At 45.4% G+C, this 15,575-nt stretch overlaps 1 protein-coding gene and 1 long non-coding RNA gene across 2 annotated transcripts in view; both read right to left on the bottom strand.

Annotated features, from left to right (window-relative positions):
• Window positions 1–2,430, bottom strand: part of LOC142665579 (uncharacterized) — a 42,032-nt gene extending 39,602 nt beyond the window's left edge. Inside the window, exon 1 of the long non-coding RNA XR_012851524.1 lies at window positions 2,300–2,430. This is a non-coding gene — a long non-coding RNA (uncharacterized LOC142665579). The remainder of the gene's footprint in view (window positions 1–2,299) is intronic.
• A 2,681-nt stretch (window positions 2,431–5,111) lies between these two features.
• Window positions 5,112–13,646, bottom strand: RPS21 (ribosomal protein S21). Its single transcript, XM_075845462.1, has 6 exons — window positions 13,544–13,646; window positions 10,754–10,831; window positions 8,792–8,855; window positions 7,932–8,003; window positions 6,959–7,014; window positions 5,112–5,203 (listed from the first exon to the last, which is right to left on the bottom strand). The coding sequence occupies exons 2-6, from the start codon at window positions 10,801–10,803 to the stop codon at window positions 5,194–5,196; spliced, it is 252 nt and encodes an 83-aa protein (XP_075701577.1). The 5' UTR covers window positions 10,804–10,831; window positions 13,544–13,646; the 3' UTR covers window positions 5,112–5,193.
• Window positions 13,647–15,575: the final 1,929 nt, after the last annotated feature.

Raw genomic sequence — 15,575 nt, 5'->3', positions numbered from 1 at the left:
TCGTTCTGATCAGTCACGGTAAGATTTGCCTTAACAGTCGCCATATAAAGAAGGTGCCTCCGCGGTCACGAAGACGTTAATGAGAGAAGCTCTGCAGCCAGTTTAGACAAACACAGCACTCAGGGAGCAAATTAGGAAGGTTTAAAGGGTTGTCCAGGATTCGAGAAGGTCTACTCTTTCCAGGAACAGATGTCCACGGGTTGTGTCTGGTATTACAGCTCAGCTCTATACACTTAATCCTGGACTAACCCTTTAAGATTAAAAATGCTCTGTCATGTCCGCTTTTATTCGCGAATGTAACTAAACTTTTAAAAAACTTTTGACATGTCATAGTGACATGTCAGAAGTTTTGATTGGTGGGGGCCTGAGCACTGAGAACCCCACCAATCGCTAAAACAAAGCAACAGAAGCGCTCGGGTGAGCGCTGTGCGGCTTCGTTTCTGAACGACTTCGGAGCAGTTTACAGGCTCAATAGAAAGTCTAAGAACCCGTACACCGCTATATAAAGCCGATCAGAAATGAAGGGGGCACAGCGCCCAACTGAGAACTTCTGCAGCTTCGTTTTAGCGATTGGTGGGGGTCTCAGTGCTTGGACCCCCACCAATCAAAACTTTTGACATGTCACCGTGTACATGTGTGTAGATGACTCACAGTGAGCAAAAAGAAATGGAGGGGAAGCAGCGCTCATATGAGTGCTGCACCCCCTTCAAAACAGCTGATCAGCGGGGGTCCCGGGAGTCACACCACGAGCGATCGGCTATTGATGGCCTACCCACATCAATTTTTATGGACTGGAACATCCCTTTACTGTTGCACATAGGTGGGAATTCTACGCCAGCTTTCTGGCGTAGGAAAGTTGCAAATGCATCAAAAGTTCCAATTTGCACAAAAAATTGCAGCATTTAATGCATTTATGCCGCTCATGCAACTTTAGCAAAGTGGAGGTTCGGCCACCTGCAGCCTGACATTAACTTACATTTAATGCCCTGGCTCGTAGCTGGCATGGATCTCCCTTTCTGGAGCAGACAGCAGAATACGCAACAAATTTATGAATGGGTTCGCGCATCTTACTCCTGTGGGCTTCAGACTAAGACTTAAAGAGGCTCTGTCACCAGATTATCAAATCCCTCTCTCCTATTGAATGTGATCGGCGCTGCAATGTAGATAACAGTAACGTTTTTTTTCTGAAAAGCGATCATTTTTGCCCAAGTTATGAGCCATTTTATATTTATGCAAATGAGCTTTTCAATGGACAACTGGGCGTGTTTTCTCGTTTTACCAACTGGGCGTGTATTGTGTTTTTACCAACTGGGCGTTGTGAATAGAAGTGTTTGACGCTGACAAATCAGCATCATACACTTCTCATCGTTCCCACCCAGCTTCTTTCACTGCAGACACAGAGTGACGTCACCCACAGGTCCTTCAACCTTGTCGTCGGACAAAGAAGATACATCGGCTCCAGGCGTCCAAAAGGTTAATATGCTCGTCTCTAGGGAGTTTACTATGCTTACCTGCACATGGTGATGCTGCTGCAGATTCAACTGTACTCTGACGCCTGGAGCCGATGTGTGTTCTCTCTTCCGACGCCAAGGTTGAAGGACCTGTGGGTGACGTCACGCTGTGTGTCTGCAGTGAAAGAAGCTGGCTGGGAACGATGAGAAGTGTATGACGCTGATTTGTCAGCGTCATACACTTCTATTCACAAAGCCCAGTTGGTAAAAACACAATACACGCCCAGTTGGTAAAACGAGAAAACACGCCCAGTTGGAAATACACGAGAAAACACGCCCAGTTGGAAATACACGAGAAAACACGCCCAGTTGGAAATACACGAGAAAACACGCCCAGTTGGAAATACACGAGAAAACACGCCCAGTTTTCCATTGAAAAGCTAATTTGCATAAATATAAGATTGCTCATGACTTGGGCAAAAATGATCGTTTCTAAAAAAAAACTAAAAAAACTTTGCTGTTATCTACATTGCAGCGCCGATCACATGCAATAGGAGATAGGGATTTGATAATCTGGTGACAGAGACTCTAAAGTGCTAAATGCCAGTTTTAGTAAAACTGGCAATAGTGTGCCATATGGTAGGCAGAACGTCCATATTGTATAACAGACCCCATACCTCCTGGGTAGACGCCCCTGTAAATGCTGCAGCAATATAGATGGCGCATATGACTTTATAAACAAAAAAAACTGGGGAATAAACCCCAGCAGAGCAAGGAAAATATACAAGCCCTGAATCTCACTCGTGTACCAACAGGTCAGAGCAATATTCCTAGCAGAACTAGTTTACCTGGATAGTGTTAGAATTGTTCCCCTACGTCTGCGTCATCCTAGTGGGGGAAACAAATCAATCATGTCAGTACGTAGAACATACATGAAACTTTAGAGAAAAATCAGTCAGACCGAACGTCGGGACACTAAAGCCTGATCATCCGTTACATCAGCTAAACTACGGCCTTTACTGATATACCGCAGCAGATCCTCGCATAGTTAGTAGGGTCCGCCCTGTTGGCGCGATCATAGAATTAACACTGGTGGAGTCAATATGGTTTGCTTAATGGAGCATAAATGCATATTTAAAGAGTCTCTGTCACCACATTATAAGTGCCCTGTCTCCTATATAAGGAGATGGGCGCTGTAATGTAGGTGACAGTAATGCTTTTTATTTAAAAAAACGATCTATTTTCACAACGTTAGGAGCGATTTTAGTTTATGCTAATGAGCTTTCTTAATGCCCAAGTGGGCGTACTTTTACTTTCGACCAAGTGGGCGTTGTACAGGAGTGCATGACGCTGACCAATCAGCATCATGCACTCCTCTCCATTCATTTACACTGCACTAGCGATATAGATATATCACTATGTGCAGCCTCATACACAAACCCTAACATTTCTACAGTGTCCTGATAATGAATACACATGAAATCCAGCCTGGACGTCATGTGTACTCAGAATCCTGACACTTCTGAATCTTTTTTTGTGAGATTCCGGCAAGTGAAACCAAATCTCGTTTAGCTCCGAGATCTCGCGAGATTTCGTATCCGTTGCTGGAATCTCACAAAAAAAAGAGTCAGAAGTGTCAGGATTCTGAGTACACATGACGTCCAGGCTGGATGGTCATGTGTATTCATTATCAGGACACTGTAGTAATGTTAGGGCTTGTGTATGAGGCTGCACATAGTGATATATCTATATCGCTAGTGCAGTGTAAATGAATGGAGAGGAGTGCATGATGCTGATTGGTCAGCATCATGCACTCCTCTGTACAACGCCCACTTGGTCGAAAGTAGAAGTACGCCCACTTGGGCATTAAGAAAGCTCATTAGCATAAACCAAAATCGCTCCTAACGTTGTGAAAAAAGATCGTTTTTTAAAATAGAAAGCATTACTGTCACCTACATTACAGCGCCCATCTCCTTATATAGGAGACAGGGCACTTATAATGTGGTGACAGAGCCTCTTTAAAGGGGTTCTCCCCTACTGCAACCAAGAAACACAGCCGAAGATTTCCATTGGCCACATTCATACTGGGTGAGGACACATTTTATGGAATCCAGATGGTTCACTCCAGTTACGATGGAGGACCCCTTTTAACTTACAAGACCCATATTGAATGAAGAATCCTTTTAACAGAGTACTAGATCCATAATGTATGAAGTGCCCCTTTAAATAACAAGCCAGATGCAGAGATTTCACCTTCCCATTTCTTCAAACCTCATCCTTTCGGAGATCAGGTCTGAGTAAAATCCAAGATGGAGCGTCAGGGTTCAAAAGTGCAAGTGCTCCGGCCGCTCTCCGGCACTCAGACAAGGAGATAAGCGCCTCACGCTATTTCTGTCCTGGCTGCGTCCCCTGAATGAAAACCTACAAGAGCTTAAGTAATCAGAACGAGGAGGAAGAAACAGCCAATACACATCAGAGGGCACAGCCGTCACCTCCTACATCACACAGATAATCCCCGACCGTGTTATAAACAGCCTGTCATACCCCAGATAACAGCACTGACAGAAAGCAAAGCCCTAGTATGATCACGAGCAGGATAACAACGGGCTAGTACCACCTACAGGCAAGTAGAGGGCGCTATAGTGTTCATAGGCAGCTGAAGCCCGCCAGCGCAGGGAGAAATAGGACAGTTACACGTTACATTGGCGGATATGGCGGCTTTCAGCAGAGGACATATTGCGGGAACAATTGCAACATGTGACAGCATATGAAGCCATTACACGGTTATTTCAGCCTTCGGCCTCATTCAGAGGACACTTTTATATTGCGATATGGACCATTACCGTGCAGTGTTGAGGGCAGTGCGGTTGCGTGTGGGGTAGAATATGGGGTTTTCCTCTTTCTAGGGGAGAGCGGTCTGATACGCGGCACGCTGTGACACGGCCGTATTGTTGTATGCACGGATCCATTGCAATACAGTAGCACCGTATTCAGGATGTGAGTCCACATATCGTGTGTGGTTTTTCTGTAGTCAAAGGCAAGTTTGCTTCCCAAAAATGGGAAGGAAAAATACATTTCCCAAAAGTTCCCCTTCACCTATACTATCCAATCCCAGGAGACGAGTATGCATAGAAAGAATGAGCATGTACTCCCCTGTAATACGGGGCAGACACTAGAATCAATGCTGTCCAGATGTCTAGGGAACATACGTGACATTACGGTATAGAGAAGAGACATTTTCCTTCTCCCGATTGGAGTTTGGCTGATTCACAGATCAGTTTGTCGGTATTGGATAATCCATTAAAAATCAAAAATGGACAGTATAAGAACGTAAGCCTCACAGTATTCTCACTGCATTCAAGGATAACCTATAGCTGTGAGTGCATGCATGTAGCCCTGGCCCATCCCCCCTCCTGGAGACTTTGTGTGGATCCAAATCACCAATCCCATTAATGCATCCACATTTATCTGAAGCTCCAGGACAGCGCCGCACCAGACCAGTCAGGATATTTAGTCATTAGGATCTCCGTGATGTAGGGCCAGTGTCTTGTAGGCTACAGGGCAGCTCCTTATTGGTGTACAAATGACCAACAGATCGTCAAGAAAGTAAAACGCATGAAAGACACACAGACGAGCCCCTGTGAACACACAGCACAATACTACAAAGACGCCAAGTTTTTTCTTAATTTTTTTTTATTTTATGGTTTTCTTACAAGACTCCCAAATCCAAAGGATTCTTCATTTAGAAGTTCCTGAGAAAAAAAAAAAAATAAATAAAAATTCACGTGTTAATGAAGTGTTGGTCTCGTCAAGCCTTTTAGTACAAAACCCTGCAGCTATATGGGAACAATCCAGCCGCCTGGAACGACACGGTCATGTGACACATTAATTGTATGGGGGGGGGGGATATAACACAAACCTATGACAAGTTTCATACAATGAGCCGTTCCATAGTTAAAAAAAAAAAATCATCTTCAGAAAAAACAAAGTTAACCCCTATAATATGGGAGCCACTACCTCTTAAAGACATTTGCTGGGAGAAGCTGCCGCCAGTCTGACATATCCCTATCCCTAGTTTCCACGCACCATTAAGTACGACGTGCCCAACATTCAGAAGGATTTGGTGAGTGCGACACCTTCCTCTTTTACTACTATACTTCGCCGTTATTTGTTTCTATAGGTCTCTGTATACCAGAGCCGCTGCTTATTAGACGCTCTCTGCTCTGGCTCAAGCAGGGCACCCCCCCTCTATGATGTCAATGCGCCCCAACGCATAGGAAATGCGCTAAAAGTATCTGTCAAGCCATACAGACTAGAGAGAATCATCAGATAACATGGCAGCGAGCGGTTAAAGGAACAGTGTCATCACAAATTATTTTTTTATATGTTAAAGATGTTAGTGCTTTATTAAAAACGTTTATATTCATTTGTGTGTTTGTGTTTTACTTTTTCCTATTTTTACACTTTTTCTTCCCTATGGGGGCTGCCATTTTTTGTTCCATTTCTGTCTGCGTCGATTAACGACACATACAGACATGGAATACGGCAGCCACAGTCCCATAGGGACTGCGAACGGCTCCCGTCCCATTGACTTCAGTGTACGGCGTCTGTGTGGGAACTGCGCATGCGCCGCTCCCACACAGTCCAATTCGAAATTGGCGCCGTCCGGCGCCATTTTCCTGTGGACCGGAAGTCGCGGCCGGACAGTAATATTACTACTTCCGGTCGCGGCTTCCGGATTTGTGCACTTGGACCAGCGGCAGCAAACGGAGCGGACGGGCCGGAGGGAGCCGCGGCGGCAGGAGCAGGTAAGAGATTTCAATGTATGTTCGTGTTTGTGTGTGTTTACTACTGTATGTAAACCTACTACACTGTGTTAGCTCAAAAAATGGCGACACAGTGTAGGAGGTTACACCGTTCAAACCCCTCGTTTATCCCGGCACTAGCCAGGATAAAGGAGGGGGGGGATGCTGAGAGCTCACTAGAGCGAGGGATTTTAACCCAATGTTGCAATGCTGCAATTTTGGGAATAGCTCCATCTAGTGACCAAAAATGGGTAGTATTATAAATTAGAATTAATTTATAATATTTCCTGACTCGTGAAAAAAATAAAAAAAATTTGAACAATGTTTAATCACCTATACACTAAATGTTTAATTTAAAAAAAAACAACATGTTTTTCTGGCAACACATTCCCTTTAAGTCGCCATCTCTCCTGATTCCTCCATAAACACGCATGTCAGAATATATTAGAGCGTCAACTCATCTCAAAGAAATAAAAAACGGAGCTGGCAAGTGCCCAATCCTACTCCTCCCCCAACAGCAGACGTCAAGGGGCAGTCAGGAGGCCTCACACAGACACATTAGAACAATCCTACTGAATTCTGCAGGTTCAGCCCACAATTCCCTGATCTATCCGAATATTAAAGTGCAGAAAGGAGCCTGGACTTGTGTATAGAGAAGAACATGAATACTAGAATCGCTCGTGGTAAAACTTCTGCACTTACTTTGAAACCATGCCATCGGTTTTCGCCAACCTGAGAATGGAGTCATCAGATTCCCCCTGCGAGCAGAACAAGGAGACCATGAAATCTTCTGCCGGGTTATGGCAGGCATTTTAAGCGCACAGATATACACGATCAAAGAGAAATATAATAAGTGCACCATATAATACATGGCCGGCAGAGATCACCAGAGCACAAACCACTCTTCGGGTATGTTCACACAGCTCAGATACCGTGTACACAGCGTATCCAACCTAGAACCCGAAGAGAATTCAGTTGAAAGACCGCACCAAATTGTGGGGCAGATTTTCGGCCAAAATCGCCGCTGCAGAACAAAAAGCCAATACTTACCTTCACTGGTGTTGCCATAGCGACACGTTCCTCTGGTTTCTGCGCAGCCTCCTGTGAAGACGCTGCAGCCCATGTGACTAATAAAGCCTGTGATTGGCTGCAAGAGTCACATGGGATGACATCATCCCAAAGAGGTCGGGCTGCTCGGAGAACAGTCGGGGAACACGGAGCCGTCACCATGACATCGCCAGGAGGGTAAGTATAGACTTTTTTTAAATTAAATTTAAACTTGAAAGAGGTTTTTATTTCCGATTTACTATTTGTTGCGGTTTTTACCTTCCCATTGAAATAAATTGGGAAAACCACGAATAGAGTGTAACGATTCTGCAGCATAAACGGACATGCCGGGGGCTACAAAAAATGAACCACAGGTCAATTAATGAACGTTTTCTCGGCTGATTTTTTCCACAGCATGTGGAGGAGATTTGTATAAATGTCATGCAGTCTGCTGCTACTCTAATGCGCTGCCGAGTCTATGCAATGAAATCCATTGCGGAAAAAGCAAAGCTAATCCGCCCAGTGTGCACATACCCGGTGTGAGAAGTGGCTCTTCAGTCTCCCACAGGGGTGTCCAGAGTAGAGGTACCATACAAAACACAGGACATGAGGGAAGAGGGCAACTTACCATCCTACGAATGGTACCGCAGATGGCGTAGGTCTTATGCTGGCCTGTAACTCTGCCGGTTACCTTATCAACCTACAAAAAAGAAAGACCTTGTGAGATTCTGAATTATTACTGCCTGACACTAGCTGCTAAAGGGTTAATGCATGCTATCATTTAATTGGACTTTTTAGAGGTTAAACGAGCTGCTACTCCAAGCCATGAGCACAGAAGCTGGAGCCAAGATGATCACAAATAGCAGAAGCGTTACCAGAGGATGATGTAAAGTAACAGGATTGTAGCGGCTGGAGTACACAGATAAGTATCAGGAGACGCTGCTCTCCAGACGAGCGGCCGGCTGAATGTTTAACATTCTCCTCTACATGATACAGACTGAGGGGGTGACAATGAGGGATCAACCACACGGCCATATTACTGTCTTGTATGGAACTGGGACAGGCCTGCCATAGACGTACACCGGGCCTCTACAGATTCTAATATCATATAGAAACATTTCTTAAAAATCAGACAAAAAAAAAAAACAACTTATGGCATGCTCCATCTAACCCCACGCCCCGAGGTCTTCTCACCCAAAAAACATTGCAGCTTTGTACTAGGCTAGAGTCACTAAGCTCAAGGCCAGTAGCACAGGGGCGAAGGTGCACCAGGCACAGCGCGCGCCAACTCATTTTTAGAGAAAAAAAAAACAACAAATTGTTCAATCAGCAATTGACAAGAAGCCTACACTCCAAATGAGGTTCTGCAGCAGCTGTGGTGTATTTGCATACACAGAGCTGTATAAGCACATGCCACATAGATGGTATTATGCCATGCTGATCTTCTGACCTGCCTGGTAAGAATCCTGCCAGCTATTCTGGACTTACCTCGGCTAGATTCATCTGGATGGAGGCATGGTCCTTCGCTCCAATGATTCTGTTGCTGGCAGAGCTGCAAAGAAAGATCGATATTAAAACTGGCGCAGTCTCTCTGGGTGGGCTCCTGTGTACATACTAGGCCTTCTCAATGAATTACAATATCAAAAAGTTAATTTATTTTAGTAATTCAAAAAGTGAAACTCATTCTATAGATTTATTACACACAGAGGGATCTATTTCCAGAATTGTTTTCTTGTAATGTTGAGGATTATGGGAACAGTTAATGAAAACCCAAAATGTAGTGTCTCCGAAAATCAGAATATTATATAAGCCCAATTTCAAAAATGATTAATACCGAAATGTTGGCCTACTGAAAAGTATGTACAGTGTCTGCCCTCAATACTTGGTCATGGCTCCGACTGTATGAATTACTGCATCAATGCGGCGTGGCATGGAGGCGATCAGCCTGTGGCACTGCTGAGGGGTTATGAATGCGGCGTGGCATGGAGGCGATCAGCCTGTGGCACTGCTGAGGGGTTATGAATGCGGCGTGGCATGGAGGCGATCAGCCTGTGGCACTGCTGAGGGGTTATGAATGCGGCGTGGCATGGAGGCGATCAGCCTGTGGCACTACTGAGGTGTAATCAATGTGGTGTGGCATGGAGTCTGGGTCTGGTCTCTCATCTTCCTCTTGACAATATCCTATAGATTCTCTATGGGTTTAGGTCAGGCGAGTTTGCTGGACAATCAGGTGCAGTGATACTGATTATTACACCAGGTATTGGTACTTTTGGCAGTGTGGGCAGGTGCCAAGTCCTGCTGGAAAATGAAATCAGCATCTCCATAAAGCTGTCAGCAGAGGGAAGGATGAAGTGCTGGGAAATGTCCTGCTAGACGCTGCGCTGACTCTGGACTTGATATAACACAGTGGACCAACACCAGCAGATGACACGGCCCCCAAACCATCACCGACTGGAAACCTCACACTGGACCACAAGACACTTGGACTGACGCCTCTCCACTCTTCCTCCAGACTCTGGGACCGAGATTTCCAAATGAAATGCAAAATTTACCTCCATCTGAAAACAGGACTTTGGACACTGAGCAGCAGACCTGTCCTTTTTCTCCTTAGCCCGGGTAAGACGCTTCTGACGTGGTCTCTGGGTCATGAGTGGCTTGACACAAAGAATGCAACGGTTGTAGCCCACGTCCTGGATACATCTGTGTGTGGTGGCTCTTGAAGCACTGACTCCGGCCGCAGTCCACTCCTCGTGAATCTCCCCCAGATTCTTCAATGGCCTTTTCTTGACAATCCTTTCAAGGCTGCGGTTATCCCTGTTGCTTGTGCACCTTTTTCTACCACACTTTTTCCTTCCTCTCAACTTTCCATTAATATGCTTGGATACAGCACTCTGAACAATCAGCTTCTTTAGCAATGTCCTCTTGTGGCTTCCGCTCCTTGTGGAGGGGGTCAATGACTCTTCTGGACAACTGTGAAGTCCGCAGTCTTCCCCATGATTGTGTAGCCACTGAACCAGACTGTTGGACCATTTAAAGGCTTAGGAAACCATTGCAGGTGTTTTGTGTTTATTCGCTGATTAGAGTGTCGCACCATGAGACTACAGTTGTCAACATTTACCCAATATTCTCATTTTCTGAGAGACTAAACTTTGGGTTTAATCATCAAAATTAAAAGAAAAAGATGCTGGAAATTGAATTACTCAAATAAATAAACTTTTTGATAATATTCATAATTCATTCAGAAGGACTAGTATACTAGAACTACACATACATGAACCAGACAGCAGGTCTGTCAATCACACTGCAGCAGTCCACATCCACTTTCAGCTGCTTGGCTTGTAAACACTGGGCACAACACTGCAGTGGTCAGTTGACTCATACACATTATAAACCTGGACAAGCCCTATAACGACGATCAATACAGAGATGTAAAATATAAACATTTCATACCATTTACGGGGGACGTACAAGTCCACGAATTCACCAGCGTCGTTCTGCATGTTGAGAGGTGGGTGATTTTAGATAGACCTGCCAAAAGGAAAAAAAAAACAAAACATGAATACGGTACTGCAAGACGCAGCGATTCTTTCTGTAGAATACCCAAACGTAATTTTCAAAAAAAACTAAAATTGTTCTAGCCTGGTCATAAAACAAAAAATGCATTAAAACAGTGTCGAAAGATCAGCACTATATCCACGGCGCCGCTGCTCGTCATTGCTATGTAATGATGCACTGACCCACCACGTCACATGATCAGAGTAGCCAATCACTGGCTGATGTTATGGGACGCTGGACAAGACGTAACAGCAAAATCAAGCAGCGGCGAGGGACCTTGATAGTGAGAAGTGGCTGTAAAGAGATTAGAGCGCCGTCGTTCTGGATCACGAAGAATGTGAGAACCGCTACAAGTACAAAGAGGCCGCTCCGTCTCTCCAAACGACGCGTCATATGTCTCTCAGGACAGATGGAGCGGCATTGATTTTAACATAAGGAGCTCCATCCCGAGAGCCTCACGAACAGACAGACTCTTCTCTAATATCTGAACGGATACTAAACCCCCAAATAAAGAATATGCAATACAATTCTGATAATCCAGTATCCCCAGGTGCCGGATCACCAGATATTTATTATAATTGGACACTTACATACAGTAATGTATGTCCCTCATGTTACAGTTATATACAATTCATCTACATTAGAAGTGGAGTCACTGTTATAACAAAAAAACAACAACACTGAATTACAGTCTAAATTATACTCCAGAGCTGCATTCACAATTCTGCAGTTTCACATCGGAAACCTCCCAGCAAAGTCGGCACACAGCTTGTACTAGTGACTTGCATTCTGGGAAATATGTTAAGGCTCTGTTCACACCATTCTATGGCGGGAGAATATTTAACATCCCTCTGACAGAAGGCTACGGTCAGAGGATATTAAAAAATATATATATATTACGCTGCACAATGTTTTTTTTATTTACTGCATATAATACTGTGTAAAAAGGGTTTGCAAATGCATGACAAAAGGCGACACGCCAGGTGAACGGGAGCCTATGGATACGTTCGGCGTATGAGCCAGGAGCTTTCCAGGTCTGGACACAAGTGCCGAATGCAGGGACGTGGTGTGAACAGTTTTACACTAATAATCTGAAGAAGGAAATAATGAACTGCCCCTCAGATTACAGGAGCTCAGCCGAACTGTTAAGGTGTGTCTTTCAATACGCTTGCTGACTGTTTCCAATAGCAACCATCGGAATAGTGAGTGCAGCTCTGGAGTATAATACAGGATAAGTAATGTATGTACACAGTGTCTCCACCAGCCGAATAGCAAGTGGAGCTCTGGGGCATAATACAGGATGTAACTCAGGATCAGTACAGGATACGTAATGTACACAGTGACTCCACCAGCAGAATAGTGAGTGCAGCTCTGGAGTATAATACAGGATGTAACTCAGGATCAGTACAGGATACGTAATGTATGTACACCATGACTCCACCAGCAGAATAGTGAGTGCAGCTCTGGAGTATAACTCCGGATCAGTACAGGATAAGTAATGTAATATATGTACACAGTGACTCCACCAGCAGAATAGTGAGTGCAGCTCTGGAGTATAATACAGGATGTAACTCAGGATCAGTACAGGATACGTAATGTATGTACACCGTGACTCCACCAGCAGAATAGTGAGTGCAGCTCTGGAGTATAACTCCGGATCAGTACAGGATAAGTAATGTAATATATGTACACAGTGACTCCACCAGCAGAATAGTGAGTGCAGCTCTGGAGTATAATACAGGATGTAACTCAGGATCAGTACAGGATACGTAATGTATGTACACCGTGACTCCACCAGCAGAATAGTGAGTGCAGCTCTGGAGTATAACTCCGGATCAGTACAGGATAAGTAATGTCATGTATGTACACCGTGACTCCACCAGCAGAATAGTGAGTGCAGCTCTGGAGTATAACACAGGATGTAACTCAGGATCAGTACAGGATAAGGGCCGGCTCGCACCTGCGTTGGAGGCGCAGTCACAAATCCGTCGGAAAATACAGAAAACAATAGCGCAGCATGCTAAGCTATTGTTTCCGGTAAAACCACGGACACCATGACAAAGCCAATGGGTTTCGTTGGGCGCGGATGGTGTCTCTTTCACCAACGGAACTGGCGCTCCCAGTATTTTCGGTGTTCTCCTCTAAAGAACAGAAAGACACAAATGTGAACAGGGCCTAAGTAACGCCATGTATGCAGTGACTCAATTTTTACATAGAAGAGCAACGAGCCGACGATTTATACTGGATGTGACTTCCAGGACCTCACACAGAAGAATGGATTTTGGATTTACACTCCAGTAAATATCTGGTCCAGGGATGGAGCTCCACTGTGGATCCCCCATTACTCCACCCTGTGTAATATGAGGAGACTGACGGGTCTGGTGCAGCTCTGTGACCACTGGAGGCAGGGACGGATGTGAGACGAACTCATTAATTTCTTATTCCTTTAAGCCGGAGCTGCGGCCTACCAATCCCCGGCCTTTCCCAGAATGGTAGCCGGAGATGCGCAAGACCCCCCGGACACGTGTATGCCGCTCTATACTCGCGGCTTCAAAACCAGAGCAAAGCTGCGGCCACGTTTCTGGGACACGGACATTGCCCCGACCCCAGAAACACGACAGAGGCGGACTACACGCAACGAGGGCCGCTCCGGAGACCACAACACCGCGCAGCGCCAGAGCTCACCTCCTGTTCACCGTAATGGCTGACACGAAAGAGAAGGAAGCACCGCCCCGGAAACAGAGAAGTCAAAGCGGCAGACGGGAACACTTCCGGGTTAGTAAGCTGAAGACAGGAAGTCGTAGCCGCTGCCATGGTAGCAGTTGCAACTGAACACTAGAGCGGAAATTGTATCTCTAGAGGGGCGCGGTGGCCATTTTGTGTAAGTCAAACATAGAGGAGCTAATATAAGTCTACAGTAAAATGGTTCCTTATTAAAGGGACATTACATTTAACAGGTTGCTATTCTTGGTTAGAGCCCAGTTATTTATCAATTATTATTTTTAGGCCGAGACTAAACACAAATATAATCAGGTTGTGTTTACACATACGCTGAACGTGTCCGTGGCTTTTTGGCATCAGCCCGGCCGATATACTTTACTATACAGCTGGCCACTGCCATATACATTTTCGTTTAACGTGGCACCCTATGGATAACGTATGTAACTGTACTGCATACAGTCTCGTGCCATTTATTTGGGCCATTGTGGCTGCTGCTCTAATGCGGCGCCATCTGTGGCAGGTTTGTGCCTATTGTGGGGCCTCAGAGGATATGAAAACATCGCTACATAGTTGCAAGAGTCACATTCCATAAAAGTCAATGGAAGTCACACAACCCCAGGCGTATGTTACCGTTTCTTTGACTTCTATAGAGGGAAGAAAACCAGGACTCGAGACGAATATCTTTATGCCCTTTATTTACCAATTACCCGCTGGAAATTAGTTGACATCCGGAAGATTCCTGGAATATGGGGAGACCTTAAGGCCTCATGCACAGTCTTCACATCCGCGTGGTTGTCAATCCACATCCGTTCCGTTTTAAACGGTCAATTAAAATCTTTGGCAGGCCCTGCCGTAGCTTGGCAACAGATCCATTAAACGTGAACGGCACACAGATGCCTTCCGTTTGCCGTCAGTTGTTTTGACGGACCCATAAGCTTCAATGGGCGAGACGGACCCTGAATAATTGACAGCGCCCATGCTCTACTTTTGATGGAACAGACCTATAGAAATGGATGTGCCAGTGCGCTATCCGGTAAAAAAAAAAAAACAGCTACAAACTGAAGAAAATATTTGATGTGGGTATGACGCCTAATACCAGACCAGGCAGGTCTGCCACACAGCGGTGTGCTATGTTACTCACTGACAACCTTCTTCCCGTACAGATTCCCGATGACCATGAGGAGGTGGCAGGTGTGTGCAGAACCTCCATGATTACTAAGTTCAGGATCACACGGACCGTTCTGATGCAGTTTTGGTACGAAAGCCAGGAGAGTAGCAGCGTGCGTGCCCCCTAGAGGGGAAGAGCCGTGTGGGAGGATAAACCCAGGTCGTATGGCCAAAGATCACGGTGTCACACTGCATCACAGGTAATGAAAGTCAATGGGATTGCTTTGTGACCTGCAAGTTGCCGCCGCAGATCGTTCGGTGAGTTTGGATTCCTTGCAACTGTGGAGCTGATATCACGACATGTGGGTCGGGTTGCAGGACGACCACATTGACTTTGGTGTGCGGCGAAAGAGCTTCTGTTAATAGCACAGCACCCGTAACCCTATAACCACCTCCCTGCATTATACATATAAATCCGAATTGTCTTTACCTGCAGAGCCGGCACCCTCATCTTCCATCCTCTCTATACCACATGGGCGTCCCCTGTGCTGCGCAGAATAACTACCCGTGACAACCCGCTATCCACCACTGTGGGCAAGCAGCCTGCATTACCCTCACAGTCCAGCCATACACTTTGCTGGACTAAAACCACCTACTTAACCATCCAAGTCCTGCAATTAGTGCTTGGATGAAACATGTCGGCAGCGCAGAAGAAACACTTTAGGGTAATGTGCACACGACCTGTTTTCGGATGTTTTTCAAATGAAAAATCGGAAGCGGTACACCTCCGAACATCTGCCCATCGGTTTCAATGGGAAATACAGCATTCTGTTCCAACGGGGCGTTGTTTTTTTTTTTACGCCTCATTTTCTAAAAACGGCCCGTAAAA

The sequence above is a fragment of the Rhinoderma darwinii genome, chromosome 13 (genome assembly GCF_050947455.1).
Source record: "Rhinoderma darwinii isolate aRhiDar2 chromosome 13, aRhiDar2.hap1, whole genome shotgun sequence".
Classification (NCBI taxonomy): Eukaryota; Metazoa; Chordata; class Amphibia; order Anura; family Rhinodermatidae; genus Rhinoderma; species Rhinoderma darwinii.
This window is presented reverse-complemented; position numbering and strand designations above follow the sequence as displayed.

Excerpts from the sequence above, each read along its gene's own strand:
- RPS21 (XM_075845462.1), bottom strand. The coding sequence starts at position 10,803 with ATGCAGAACGACGCTGGTGAATTCGTGGACTTGTACGTCCCCCGTAAA. Across the intron at positions 8,856-10,753 it reads TTGTACGTCCCCCGTAAATG|CTCTGCCAGCAACAGAATCA; the intron begins GTATGAAATGTT and ends CTTTCTTTGCAG. Across the intron at positions 7,015-7,931 it reads GCGGTACCATTCGTAGGATG|GGGGAATCTGATGACTCCAT; the intron begins GTAAGTTGCCCT and ends TTCTGCTCGCAG.